This window comes from Salmo salar, chromosome ssa07, assembly GCF_905237065.1.
Source record: "Salmo salar chromosome ssa07, Ssal_v3.1, whole genome shotgun sequence".
Lineage (NCBI taxonomy): Eukaryota > Metazoa > Chordata > Actinopteri > Salmoniformes > Salmonidae > Salmo > Salmo salar.
The window spans coordinates 11,103,236-11,118,355 of NC_059448.1; the positions used below are offsets into that span (position 1 = coordinate 11,103,236).

General features: G+C 43.6%; 1 protein-coding gene across 1 annotated transcript; it reads left to right on the forward strand.

The window, feature by feature from the left end:
- The first annotated feature begins 489 nt into the window (after window positions 1–489).
- Window positions 490–14,862, forward strand: kiaa0232 (KIAA0232 ortholog). Its single transcript, XM_014206516.2, has 8 exons — window positions 490–733; window positions 4,119–4,679; window positions 4,929–5,072; window positions 6,983–7,052; window positions 7,142–7,223; window positions 7,401–10,761; window positions 10,883–10,991; window positions 11,725–14,862. The coding sequence occupies exons 2-8, from the start codon at window positions 4,449–4,451 to the stop codon at window positions 11,739–11,741; spliced, it is 4,014 nt and encodes a 1,337-aa protein (XP_014061991.1). The 5' UTR covers window positions 490–733; window positions 4,119–4,448; the 3' UTR covers window positions 11,742–14,862.
- Window positions 14,863–15,120: the final 258 nt, after the last annotated feature.

Genomic DNA, 15,120 nt, shown 5'->3' on the forward strand with positions numbered 1-15,120 from the left:
GAGGCTTCACTACAGACCCTGGTTCGATTCCAAGCTGTATCACAACTGGCCCGGCCCAGCGCCGTTAAGGTTTGGCCGGGGTAGGCCATTATTGTAAATAAGAATTTGTTCTTAACTGGCTTGCCTAGTTAATACAAATAAAATAAAACGACACGCTCTGGTCTATCTTGGTTCATTTGTGAAAATCAGCTCGCCAGCCTGTAGTCATAAAAACCGGAAATTAGTTACCTCTGGTTTGTTCAGCCGTTCCTATGGGGAAATAATTGAGTTTTGGGATACATTTGGGTTAACACAGGTTTAGGAGATTTTTATACATTTTGTTCTATGGGATAATATCAGTCAGTTAACATGACCTTTGTGAATTATGAAGCCTTTATGCGCTTACATAAGTGTTTTATGTGATTACATAAACGTCTCAGAAATCACAAAAAGTGACTAGCTGACGAAGATGATCCCCTAAACCACACCTTATTTTCGACATTTATCCAACCCCCCCTGCAAAAACTAAATACATTTCCCGATAGGCTTTTGTACAACGATCCATGGCAGAGTTAGTGCCTACAAAAAGACGCCATGACTATTGCTCTCTTTTGAAAACAGCGCAGTCGTGCGTTGCGTTTGCCGCTCGGCGTCCATGATATGTGATGCTTCTGCAGAGGATTCCGGAGCTCGAGCTCGGAACGGCAGCGGGAGAGAAGTAAATGCTCCCCCTCTACACTTCAAGTAACGGCAGGTAAGTAAAACAATATTTTGCCGTGTACTTTAATAATATTGTTTACAAAAAAGCGTAATGCAGCGTTTTTTAACTTGCGTTCCTGTTAGCCAGAATTCGTGGCGCATGTTTTTATTTTTTATTTTAAAACGTCTCCGCTCCCGGTTAGGTCAGCCTCCTCTATCGTTTCACAACAACTTTGTCGGAATGTTGTTGTACTTTGCGCTGATTTGATGGGACTTCTCAGTTTCCTTTGTTTCCCCCACCGAATTCCCGAAATTGTATGGATTACGAATGTTTCGTTTTAACTTTAGGGAAATTACTTGCCGTTGATCGGAAAACCGGGTTCTGTAATTCCACCATATTAGTAGCAGTCAGTCAACGGTCACCTGCCCACACGTCTACTGCTAGCTAGTTAACTGCAGAACTGCGTCAGGCTCATACTCACAATGTCATTCAATAATATTTTTTATATTATAGTTTCCCCAGTGTATATATCCTAGGCAGCAGATCAATCATTTATAGGTGTTTTATTACCGGATGTGGACGACTAAGATAATAGTAGTTATCGTCCTAGCTAACGTTAACCTTAGTGCGCTAGCTAACGTTAGCTTCTGTTAGCTGTCGCTATTCCAGTGAAAGGTCGGCACTTGCTGTTAAACAGGCTATGATAACATTTCCTCGTTAATGAAACGTTAATTTCATTTAGTAACCTAATAACTTACAAACGTAACGTTAACTAACACTAGTTGCATTTTCACTGTTTGCCATAACCCTGGCTAGTCGAATGTGTGTGATACTGCTAGCTAGGGTTAGCTATCTAACGTTAGCTAGTGTTGAATATGAAATGGTTAGCTCGTAAAGAGAAGCGATACACCGCTAGCTAGCGGTAGTTGTTGTGCTTATTGACTGACTGTCTCACATTGGCTAATGTGAACGCTGGTTAGTTAGCTAGCTAACTAACGTTATCTATCATGGAGAATAATCCATGACTACCGTTCGTTGGCTAGCCTGCCAGGCAGTTGCCAGTGTCAAGGAAGTTTGCTGAAGCCACCGTAGCGTCTCCTGACATTTGTAAGCTAGCTAACTAGCTAGATTGTTATCTACAGGGACGTATTATTATATGGTGCAAGTCCGACGTTCGACCACATTTTATTTGATCAGCTGTGTTGGCCATAGCAATATGTTGCAAACATTAGCGTGATATTTTCGACAACTATATTGCTGTTATCGTTTGTGTTGAATGCTAACTCTTTCTACTGAGTTTACCAATTTTGTTGCTGGATGAAATATTTGCATGGGAATGCCTACTATGGCCACCTACTGTAAAGCTCCTTATCTCTTGCCCTTTTGATGCCTATAACGGGTAACCCATAACACGCCTCTGTTATTGAGTGACAAGAAGGCCAACCTATCATATCGGTTCAGCTTCCATTTGCTCTTCGTCATTCCCCGGGCTAATCCACTATCAGGCCACAAACGAGTGGTGAGAGGCAGTGTGTATGCTGCCATATGAAACAGATGCATTTGACAGTGGCTGGGCTTCCTTTGAGTGCCTGACTGCATAACAAGGCTACTGAAATGTTTAGATCTTCATTTATTTTTATTGAACCTTTTATTTAAATAGGCAAGTCAGTTAATAAGAACAAATTCTTATTTACAGGCCTGCCAAAAGGCCTCCTGCAGGGATGAGGGCTGGGATTAAAGACACAAATAAATATAGGACAAAACACACATGACAAGAGACAACACTACGTAAAGAGAGACCTAATACAACATAGTATGGCAGATTATAATTTGATATCAATGAATATGCTTGACCAGTTTGCTTTCCTGCCGTACAAATTAAATCACTTCTCCCAGTATACTGTTAGTATAGGATTTATTATCATTTCAAAGGGTGTTAGGTCATTCTTTATAACTTGGTGCTGTTGTGGTTTTACATGCTTAACAGTTGTGGGGGTGATCACTGTCATGTGAGAGACTTTCTCTGTGGCCAGAACTCTGGCTGGTGTTGAATACAGATGAATTGCCTTGATCATAGGGTTAAAGTCAGCCTGGCCTGAGTCACTCCACAGTGGGACCTGTTCCACAACATCTCACCTTAACCACCCTGTTTGACATCAATGTTCCTAGCAGACGCCCTTACATAGGAAGACTCGCATAGCGTGCATGTTATGCATATTACTCACACACACATCGTGGAATTCGCTTACTCATTGACTAGCCTAAAATCAAGATGCATTAGAACCTTTGACCCTTGGGTCAGGAGTATAACCTAGGTGTAAATTCCTTGCTTTAAGTTTACTCAGCAGATTATTCAGTAGACCTGACTGACTGCCCTTAAGTGTGATGGTAGGAGGCCATATGGGAGCTTAAAAAGCTCACACCCATTACAGGATGCCCATAATGTAACTCATTTAGGTTCTTGTCATTCCCTAGGTTGCTGTCTGCATGGGTTAAGAGTGCGGGCTCTCTTAGGAGCCTATTAACAAGCTGGTGTCTGAGACCAGGACTATCAACAGCCATTAAAAACCATCCGTGGGGACAGACAGGCTGTAGATCTACTCTTGGGCAGGGTGGGGGCGGAGGCAGCCCATAGTAACCAAGAAATCATTTGCTTTGGTTCATTACAAGGTGTTCACTTCAGCACACCCTCATGTCGATTTATAATCCTCATTATTCCTATGAATACTATTTTCTGTTTGGCTTAACATTCTTTTAAATGAATGGGGTCTCAATGCAACTCAAGTCACCTCGGTCAGATTTTTGAAATCAGATTGAACAAGGTCAACAAGCCGTATTATGCTAATTTTATCAGCTGTGTCGCAAGGAATTGCTTTGTGTTCTTTGTCATTCTTCTAAGCCTAGGGCTTACAGTGTACAAAACTTTAGGAACCCCTGGTCTTTCCATGACATAGACTGACCAGGTGAAAACTGTTATCCCTTATTGATGTCACTTGTTAAATCTACTTCAATCAGTGTAGATGAAGGGGAGTAGACAGGTTAAAGAAGGATTTTAAGCCTTGAGACAATTGAGACATGGATTATGCATGTGTGCCATTCAGAGGGTGGCTGGGCAAGACAAAAGATTTAGGTGGCTTTGAACGGGGTTCTTCACACTCAACAGTTTCCCCTGTGTATCAAAAATAGTCCACCACCCAAAGGACATCCAGCCAACTTGACACAACTGTGAAGCATGGGCCAGCATCCTTGTGGTATGCTTTTGACACCTCCATCCATTCCCCGACGAATTGAGGCTGTTCTGGGGGCAAAAGGGGTGCAACTCAATTATGTTACTAATGTTTTGTACACTCCGTATATCATGGTGTAGAAAAATAGGCCTACCTTGTATCATTTAAATGCATCACAGAGATGTGACACAAGTCTGTTTACTATCTTTCAGGTTGTGCCGGTGAAGTAAGCCGTAGCCCAGCATGAGCCCCTCTGACTGAGACGCAAACACTTCTAGTGTTTTGCCAAACTGCTGATAGCTTTCATCAGTTAAAGCCATGCCTGACGAGTGAAGTTACCTATTTGCTCACAGAAAAAAACCCAGCACCCTACATGTCTCTCCATGTAGCTTCCTCCCTGTGCATCCTGCTGGAGTAACTCCACCCCCCCACCCCTTCCAGATAGGCTCTACTGCCCTGTCCCCTCTCCACACCACCGCCCCTCCATATCCGACTGTCACAATGCCGCTCCACCTCAGAATGGCCAACACCTAAAGATTCCCATGCGTCCAGTGAGCGACGAGTCGGACGGTCCTGCTCCTCTTGAAAGCTTCTCGTGCCCCCTAACCCCAGTGGGCCCCCTGCCTGCCGCAGAGATGTCCCTGCTTCACTCGCTGGGCCCAGTGCAGAGCTGGCTGGGCCAGGAGCTGGAGAAGTGCGGGATCGATGCCATGATCTACACCCGCTACGTCCTCAGCCTGCTCCTGCATGATAATTACGACCTGCAGGATCAGGTAGGTGTCCAGCAGTACGGACATGATGGTATCTAGTTCCCCCACCTAGTTAAGCATACACCTAGTCAATGAAGAAGAGGCTCTGTTTACTAATGATTTGAGTCAGTTTGTTTTGTGGTTTAAGCGAACCTAATGATTAAATCCACCTATTTTATTTCTTGCTCTTTCAATATTTTAAAACATGCGTTTCTATATTCTGTGTAGACGAGCTGTCCGGTTAAATAACTGATGTGGATGTTATGTGTGCAGGAGAATGACATCTTGTTGGGCTGGGAGAAGGGAACTGGGAAGAAATGGGCCAAGTGTAAGAAGAAAGGAGGAGGGACAGATCTGAGTCTGGAGGAGATAAAGAAACAAGCCGCTGTGCAATGCCTGCGTTCAGCATCTGATGAAGTAAGTGCCTGTTCCACCCTGGTGTAGCAACAAATTGGTTCTCTTCACCCTGTTTTTGTGCGCGCATGTGCTCTTCTCCCAGCATTGCTCATGCGCTCTTTGAAACTTGAGTGTTCAGGAGCAGAACATAGACTGATAGTTGGTACAGCAGTTCAGTGGTTCTTTTTAAATACACCAGCCTGTAAGCTACAAAGCTGAACATGTTGAATCAATGAAGAAAGCAGGAACCATGTATGTGTGTAAATTGTTTAATGATCCGTGTCTGTCAGGAATTTATTACTGTAATTCTGCGCCTTTGCCTGTTGAACTTCAGTCATGCATATATTAATTGCATAAATCATGGTGAACGATCATTGCATAAAGCAAATTCCCTGTGAGGGGTACACCATTGAACAACCGCCACTATCATCATGTCATACTTGGCATTGGCCAGGCTCATTTTGTGATCACTCTCTTGGATTTTTCACAGTCCATGTGATATAATGAGAGTTTACTGGCAAAAGGTTGAATTGCTTTCAGTAGAGGAAAGAATTGTGACACAGTGAGACTCCATTTCCTCTCACACTTTAAAACACAGTATTGAGATTATATTATGGGTGACCTTGCAGAGGTGTCCTTACATCTACGTTCACAGTTTAATAAGCCTGCATTATATTCTTTCTGTGCTGTTTTATTAATAAAAAAAAAAAGCAAAATCTGAATGTATTTGCTGCTGTTTTTCGTTACTGGTCGGTTCGTTTGGCAGTAGTATAGTATCGGAGGTAGCCAGTAGTGGAGAGGGAGCGTGAGGGTGTGTTGGGGGAAGGGTCTGCAAGGCTGAGTGAGCTGCTCTCTAGGTACTGGACTCTGCAGTCCATTTTTTTTTAAATGTATTTTTTTAACCAGCACACACTGCACGGGATTGCAGCATAGAAAGCAGAGAGTGCGTTGCCTGTCAGCTGACCGGCGTTAGCACAATGATGCAAGAAGATACACACGGCCAGGGTAGAAACTTGGGTCGGCATGGTAAGGAATGTTACTTTCTGTTAGAGTGTGTGAGTTAAAAAGATTTGGACTAGTTCGACCCTGTTTATTGTGGTGGCTATTTCTGTCCTCACTAAATGCTGTTGCTTTTCTGACGGTGCCTATTGCCTACTGGTCTGTTGACATGGCTGTCTTTTTAAATAGACCGGCTCGTTGCAGGCCTTGTTTACAGAAAACACATTACTTCATCTTTGTTGACAGAGTAGGATATTGGTGGGTATAAGGAAGAAGTGGGTGACTGAGAGATCCTATGTTGGCTGATGCCTGATGTTTTGTAAGTGTTTAGATGGAAAGACAGGAGGTGGTTGTTTTGGCTCTGCTTAGTCATTTCTCCCTCATAGCTAAATTGAACAGTCATGTTACAGGAGGTCTGGCCTCTGACAGTCAGCTGGTTTGTCTTTTGTCAGGCCCATGTTAATACCCTCTAGTCAGTGTTATAAAGTTGCCTTCAAAAAAATTGTTCCAACCCTCAAGTGTTTAGGCAAAAAGGCACGATATAACATGATCAATATACCAGGTTAAGGGCTGTTCTTATCTGCAACGCAGAGTGCCTGGAGACAGCCCTTAGCTGTGGTATATTGGCCATATACCAGAAACCCCCGAGGTGCCTTATTGCTATTATAAACTGGTTACCAAAGTAATTAGAGCAGTAAAAATAAATGTTTTGTCATACCTGTGGTATACCATGGCTGTCAGCTAATCAGCATTCAGGGCTCAAATCATCTGTTTTTATAATGTTGGATACATCCAATCACTTCATGAATGGTCTGAAAGAAGCAAATGTTTTATTGGGGTTCATTTGATTATTCTGTTTAGATTCTCTTCAATGGATTCTTTGCTAGATTCATTCTTAGATGTTACCGTTCTCCCTTCTTTTCCCCCCAAAGAACTCTGGAATTGAGAGCCTGGTTGAGGAGCTTTGCTCCAAACTCAAGGACATCCAAAACAAACAAAAAGGTTTGCATCTTGGGTTTATACTTTTTCTGCCATTTTTATAACAAACTAGTGAATATGCATGCCTTATCATATTAATTATCTCTTCACAGAAGAAAAACAGCTCAAGAAATCTGATGGATCTCAGTCTCCTGAAGGAGTTGAGTCCCCTTCCTCAAAGGACCAGGTTGAAATGTAAGTTTTACCCAAAACCGCAATAATACTGCATACATAATAATGTCCTGACCAGCTGGCACAACTATTCATATTTGATTTTTGTTGTATGCCCATTCAAATATGTGGTAATTAATTGTCTGCTTTGTTGTATTTTATGTATTGATCTTAATTGACAACGTTTTCTCATTGTTGCAGGTATTATGAAGCCTTTCCTCTTTTGTCAGAGAAATCTGTTTGTTTCCAAGAGATCATGACGGTGTGGAACAAGGCTAAAGCCATTGCTTACTCCGGTTCATCGTCTTCCGCGGCCCCGCAGACCAGCACCGACACCTCCTCCCCAAAAGATTGCAACAGTGATGGTGAGGCTGCTAAGGAGAAAACCCCTGAGGCATGCAGCACTACCACTAACCCAACCAGCCAGAGAACCCAGCAGCGACGCAGCAAGAAGGAGAAAGGGAAACGATTCCATGGTGGCGCAACAGCAGAGGACCGAGCCTCCGTCCATGGCAAGAAGCAGGTGAGGCACAGGTCAGAGGGCAAGTATCGCCCTCGCTCCTGGTCCTCTGGTTCTAGTGAGGCTGGCTCGAGCTCCAGCGGGAACCAGGGCGACTCCAAGACTTCCAGCAGCAAGGCGGGCAGGATCAGGCACAAGTCCAAGGAGGTGTTCAGTAGGAGTAAGAGGGGGTGCCACAGTGGACAAGTGAAGCTGGCTCTGAAGGCCATCGACAAAGAGGAACGGCGGAATGCTGGAGGCAGCAGCAGCAGTGCCACTGGAGGCCCTGTGAGGCAAACACAACTCTACAAAAAGGGGAAAAGACCGCTGAAGGAAATTCGAAAAGATCCAGGCTGGTGGGAAGAAAAGGAGTCTGGAGCAGAGGCCAGCAACAAGGAGTACATGGAGGAGCCCCTGTGGTACACAGAGCCAATCACAGAGTATTTAGTACCTTTCAGTAGCAGAAGGAGCAAACTGGAAACAAAGTACCGGAGCAAGGTGGACTCTCCAGACGACTCAACTATGTCCACCGACTTTGGAAGGCTGTCTGAGAGAATGCAAGGCATCTGCATTGCCAACACAAGCTTCCAGAGGGCGTATCTGGCAGCAGGCACCTTTGTAGACGGGCACTTTGTTGAGGTGCCAGGTGACGCAGATGAGGAGGCTACCGAACTCAATGGGACCTCAAGCTGCCCTCCGCCTGAGGATAGTAGAGAGTTAGATGACGAGTATCTGTCCGAATTCACTCACTTCTATGAAGTCGATATTTATCAATCCATATTGGATCCTAGTGCCTCAGACTTGGTACAAGAGAGTCGAATCTTGAGCATGATTCGACAGAAGAGTGAAGAGCAAAGAGACTTTGAGGCAGAATGTTGTTTAGTGTTAGATGGCCTTGAGCTGCAAGGGGAAAGTGCAATAAGGGTGGGCTGTCTGGATGCTTTGGGAGATGATGGGTTCTTCATGCAGGATTTGGAATATATGGCTCAGGTCTGGGCATGTTATTCATCCTCCAGTTCTGAAGATCTAGATGGAGAAAGCTTTGCAGGGGACTCTCCCGTTCAGCTCTCCCCTGCTTTGGACGGCGTTCCATTCACCATCGGCACGCTGCCTGGAAACCTGGAGGAGCCTCATCTCCCAGAAGCCACCAGTGAAGCTCCTCGTCTGAACTCCTCCTGCTTGTCTCTTTTTGAGCTGCAGTACGATAGCCCAACTCTTCCTTTTCTCACTGTTGGTCATGAAAACAACACAGATTCAAGTAGCTGTCTAGATCCACATTGTAACAAGCAGTCTCGTTTGTTAATATGGACCAAAAATAGTGCCTTTGATGAAACTGAACACTGTTCAAACCTTTCAACGCGAACCTGCAGTCCATGGTCGCATTCAGAAGAGACGCGTTCAGACAATGAGCAAATAAACGTTCAAACAGAGGAGTCTGCTCTAATTGGCAATGAAGAGATTAATTGTATAATCCCTCCCATCTCTGGTACATACCTAGAGGAAGAAATCCTGGACTTTTTACAAGAAAACAATGGTCACCAGTGCGAGGAAGCCAATGTAGGCACAGTGTCCAATCCGACCATCGCAAAGAAATCTAAATTGGAGTCCATTTGTGGAATAGCGTTAGAACGGGACGAGAGCAAGCAGTATGACGCTGGCTTGTTTTCAGATGACTCAAACCAACAGAGTGACAACTACAGCTCAGGGATAATAAAGGACATTTGGACAGCTATCGGAGATGGGGATCTCGTACTATCACTAGGAGAAGAGAACCCAGACGAGGGCTTGTTTTCCCAGGAGTCGAGCAGCTACCACTGCGGCTGTCTCGACTTGCAGACAAAGGAAGTTGGTCCCATCCAAGGGCCTCCGAAGGCAGTGCAGCGCTCGGAGTACCACCTGTGGGAAGAAGGCAAGAATGAAGAGCAGGCCCTCCTGGATAAAAACCAGCTCTCAAAGATGAATGCTTCCGGGGATTACATGACGCCGTCCAAGCCCTGGGACGTGAACCCTGAGAAGGACAACACGTCGTTCATCCTGGGAGGTGTGTACGGAGAGCTGAAGACGTTCAGCAGTGACCAGGACTGGGCCGTGGTGCCGCCAGGCGATGCAAGAGGCAGCCTTCTACAGTGTGCCACTGCCGCTGCCTCGTCCTCTGGCTCAGACGTGGTAACCATTGCTGGTACAGACCGTGTGTTCATGAACACAGGCAGCTGTTTTGCCTCCAGCCACAAGCCCCTCTGGAGGCCCCTGGTCTCCTTCGGGCAGAGTGACCAGGCTACTAAAGGAGGTGAGGATGGATTGAATAAGGGATTTTCTTTTATCTTCCATGAAGATTTACTCGGATCCTGTGCAGGCTTCCGTGGTGAGGAGCCGGGGATCGACTACCCGTTTGCGTCCTTTGATCTGAACAATCCGTTCTCTCAAGTCCTCCAGGTAGAGTGCTCCTTCGAGCCTGAGGACATGGCTTCGTTCAGCCCGGGGTTCAAGCCAAAATCTATATTGTGCTCGGACTCAGAGAATGAAGCTTTCCACCCACGGCTATACGGCATCAACCGGACCACCCAGTACAGGGCCATCCGCATCTCCCCCAGGACTCACTTCCGACCCATATCAGCCTCGGAGCTGTCGCCCGGCGGAGGGAGTGAGTCGGAGGTTGAGTCTGAGAAAGAAGAGATGAGTGTTCCCATCCTGGCCCCACCGGATGTCTCCGACGACCCTCAGGCCGACCTCAAACCGCTTGAGGAGGATGCAGAAAACGAGGGCCCATGCTACGGGAAGTCAGAACTGGAATCTGGGAAATTCCTGCCCAGGTTAAAGAAGTCTGGCATGGAGAAGAGTGCCCAGACCTCACTGGATTCTCAGGAGGGCTCCAGCACCCTCCTGCCAATCGCTGAGCAAGGGACTTGCTTGGACTGCGAAGCAGCGAGCGGACAGATGGATGTCCCAGTCGGCAAGATTCAGGAGGAAGAATCTTGCAGAGAAAATGAAACCTGTAAATGTGCAGCAGCTGGTCAGAGTCCCACATATGGGAAAACCTATGACTTTGTTGAAGATTTGCATGAGGTAAGAATGTTATAGGAATGTCTAGGTGGGTTGGATCAGAAGTTACTCTACCTTTTTGACTATGAAACTGTTTTCCCTCCATTAGACTAATACCTTCCATTTTTTTTAAACTCATTTATAGTTCCCTCTATTAAATATTAGTGGACAGGGACTAACTGGCATCCAGCAAGATGAGTGCTGGTGGCAGAACACAATCTGTTCCCCCCTTTTCCCTGGACCTCAGTGTACAGGTAAGATCAAAGTTATATTAAATCTATATAGCTTTGGCCTATGGCTAAAATGACTTCAGAAGTATTGGTTTAATATACAGCTGGAAACTTTTTGAATTTTGTTTGTTCTCGACATGCAGATGGGTCTTGATTTGGTCATATATCTTTTTATATATAACCAAGTCTACTTAGTTTTAAACTGAATTACAAATATTTAATCGTCTTAGTCACAACTCTGCAGCATTCAGTCAGCACAGTCATTCCTATAAGTGTCAGCTGTTCAGATTGCTTTAGAACAGGGTACCCCCCTGGTGCAAGTAAAAAAAAAAAATGTTGCCCTAGCACTACACAACTGAATCAAACCAACTCATTGAGCTTTGTATATTTGATTCAGCTGTGTAGGGCTAGGGCAAAAACCAGAAGGTTCACCCAGGGAGGGGCCTCAGGACTGAGTTTAGGATAACAATGCTTTAGAATAAATGCTAACGCCATAGAGCCGCCGCCCCCCCATGCTCTATCTCTCTCCCTCTCATACATGCTCTGACCCAGCCTGTAGGGGTGTTCCCTTTCCTTTGAGAAATGCTGGTCTGTATACTGCCCTACGTGCCAGTGACACGATCTTGAAACAGTTTCCAGTTAACACACATTTTAATCAGTAATCAAATACAAACTGTTTTGTTTTGAACTCAGGATAAATGAACACATGCCCTGTTTACCAACTCGTGTTTCTCAGCCACTGTTTTTATTCTCGCAGGGAGCAGCAACATCTGAGAAGTCCAGGTCTGTGGCGAGGAAGCCTATCGTCAGGAAGATATGACCTCTTCTCCTTTGACTGCACCTCTTCTTGCAAAGATATGGGGGGGGGCCCTCGCAACTTGGAAAACAATAGGCTTCTGGACAGAGGAACCTTTCCTCCACATCCCACCCTTAACTCTGCTGATTTTCATTTTACTAACTTGAGTCTTGTGTAATCAACAACAACAACAAAAAGGCCGCAAGTAGGAAAAACTGGAATATGTTCTACATGTCTTCATGTGATGCCATATCTGAAGACTTATGCATTTTAGATTTGGTTTTAGTTGATTCTTCCAGACATAATTCCATCTTAATTAAAGAGTCAGTTAGATATTAGGGACAGTCTTGTGTTTTTTCCCTCCATCGGTTGTTCTCAATGGGTTTTATTTTTTTGCTTTTGACCTAGGATACTGGTAGTTATGGTTTCCGATTGGTTGAGCATGTGCCTGTCCTACTAGTCTCACTCCTTCTTTTCTAGTGTAACTGCTGCAATTTCCTTCATCTGACTGGGATGCCTCTCTTCATAACGTAGTATGAAAGCACTGCGTTTGCATCCCTTTTTCTTAATCCCTATCATTTAGAAAGTGTGGAGATTTTTGAGTAGCATTGGGTGCCTTTTCTGACTGAAATGTGTGCACCTTGCCTCTCAAATCTGTATCAAGACCCCCCCCTCAAGAAGTGTGCAAAGTTGCTCTAAATGAGTGATTTCTGATGATTGTCAGTTTGTCAGAACCGTAGTAGACACAGTAGAAATGGTTTGTAAAGTATAAATCAACCCCCCCCAAAAAATCTATGTTAAATGTACAAAACTGCTGTTCAATGCAAAAAGCAAGAAGAGAAAAAAAAGCATGGTTGAGCTCAATTTGGGGTGTAATGGCCCTTTACAAAAATATTTAATTATAGCCATTTCTACAGAGGCACCGATTTGCTGCAATTGAAAGGTTTTTTTTGTGAACTCCATAGTCCAAACAATTGGTGCTATGAATATGTTGACAGTTCTGTAGCAGTTTCGATATTGTGGCTGTGTAATGTAGATCCTGTAGTTTTTGTTTGTCGCGGCAGAGTGGAAGAATCGGTTGATCTTTTGGAGAAAATAATCGTGATTTGATGGTCCTCGCTTTGACTTGGTTTTTATTTTAAAGAAGAGTTAAGTTTTTAAGAACTTTTAACTAGTAAGTTAACTGGCCTGTAATAACAATGGAAATAAATAGTTATTTGATTTAAATCTTGTTATCAGATTGACAGTCTATTACAGATAATATAGTGTCAGTGTTCATCCTACTGTAAGATCTACAGCAGAAGCAGGATTTTAAAGGCAATGTATTTCTACCCAGACACTACTTAACTTAAAAGAGCGTAATATAAAACATTCACGGAAAAGGTGATCAACCAAAAATAACAAAATTCCACCTTACAACTTTTTTTTATCCTTTTCAAGTATCCAGAAATGTCTCACTTTTGTGAGTACGTGTCTGCATTGAACACGTCTAGATGTTGGTTTAAATGACATTGTGTTCGAATTTTATCAAAAGAAATGTAAAACACATTCACAAGAATGCAAATACATTTGTGCCCCACAACCCCTCGTAGTAGACGTGCACAAACTAAGTTTAATCAGAGGCCCGACGATGTTTGAGTGATTGTTTCTGTCGCCTGTGCATTGACTATTAAATCCTGAGTTAACACACATGTTTAGACGAAATGCATTTTGATTTCTATGTGCGTTGTGTATCTTTATCACTGCAGTGGTTTATTTCGGTTTTTGGTTCTCTCCTTCCACTTCAAAATATTTGTTTTCGTCCTCAGAAAACCGAGGAATTGAAGCACAGTTACCATCCCTCCATGTTCTCTTGTGACGCATCCGCTGTGCAGTCCAAAATATGTCCGCCAACAATGTGTGCATACTGGTTCTAATGCACTGTCACAGGGCACAGGGTCTCCATTGTGAGCACAGTCATTGAGCCTAAGTTTTTTTTTTTTTAATTATTATTATTCATCGACCTCTTAATGGACAGTCGTATCTTGAGTTGGTTTGGAAAATGGAAAAGTCAAATAACAATCCATTTCAATATGCCAGGCCTCAGTCTGCCCCATAATTGTGGTGTTTGTTCTTCACTTGTGTTCAACCAATCAAAACTTGAATGAAAGACTGCTCTGAAAAATGTCAGGCTACTTTCAATTGTATTTTATTTAGACAGTTATCAGTCACTCAGGAATACTTAAATACTAAATGTTTTTTCAAAGTAGGTGGAAAACACTTAATTCTGTGGCAGTGCATCAGTACTTTCATTCAAGCATTAATTTATTACTGAAACTTTATTTGAGGAAAAACTAAATAGGCTTTTATTAATCCCAAGCTTCCTACAAAGTTAATTGTACAGCACATAGTTTTAGAGCTGAGCCCGACCGAGCCGTTTTGAGATTGCCTAAGCAATTTGAGGGACCTTTTCTTGGTCCTCGGTCATATGCAATCTTGGCGCATGCAAACTTTTAAACATTCAAGTGGAGGAAAGTCACTGTTTATTTAGCATGACTTATTTTTCAGTATGGGAGAGCTGAGAAAATAAAGATTGAACTGTTATGGAGTGTCTTTACAAATAAGAGCAGCATGTCAACACCACACTCCATCGAAGTTAAATAAAACCGGTTTTGTATATGACAATAAGTACAGGCCAGGGTAAAGCAGTGACTTATTTTTTTTATTTCATTTTTACTTTGTGTGTAGATGTGAGAGACCGAGTCACAGCCCCTACATGGGAGTTTGAAGGAAATGCATTCATTTGTTTTTCTGTTTATATATTGAGGGAAAGTTTTGAGAATGCATCGAGAGCGACTATGCATTTTGAAACTACATTGACGAAGTTTAACATTGAGTTTTGATTGGTCTGAAGGACATAGCATATCCGGCACTGAAAACCAGAGTTTTCCTAGTCTTTTCATTCCTGCTAGATGACACCCTCCCATCCCTTTATCCCTCATCCTCAACTCCCATCTGTCTCAAGTGGTTGTATTGTTCTAATTTCATATACACCCTGAGTAAATTATTTTGTTTCGTTGTGGAGTTTCTTAACATCTAATAAAGGAATAAACCAAATCACCCCAGGTTCTGTTCTGGTTTCTTATGTGTTTGCGCCATGTTCACTGTGCGTCAGAGGGCTCTGCCAAGAGTTCAGCGTTTTCAATGGGCATAATACTGAAGTAAGTTGTTGAGAATAACTATCTAGGCCATCAAACACAACTCTGGACCTCAAAGCCAGTTCCCTCTAATCAGAGACTGACTTTAGACTGCAATTATCAGCTGGAACAGAAGCAGCAGGCTCCGGACCTCACAGGGTTAGAGTTGAGTATCCTTATC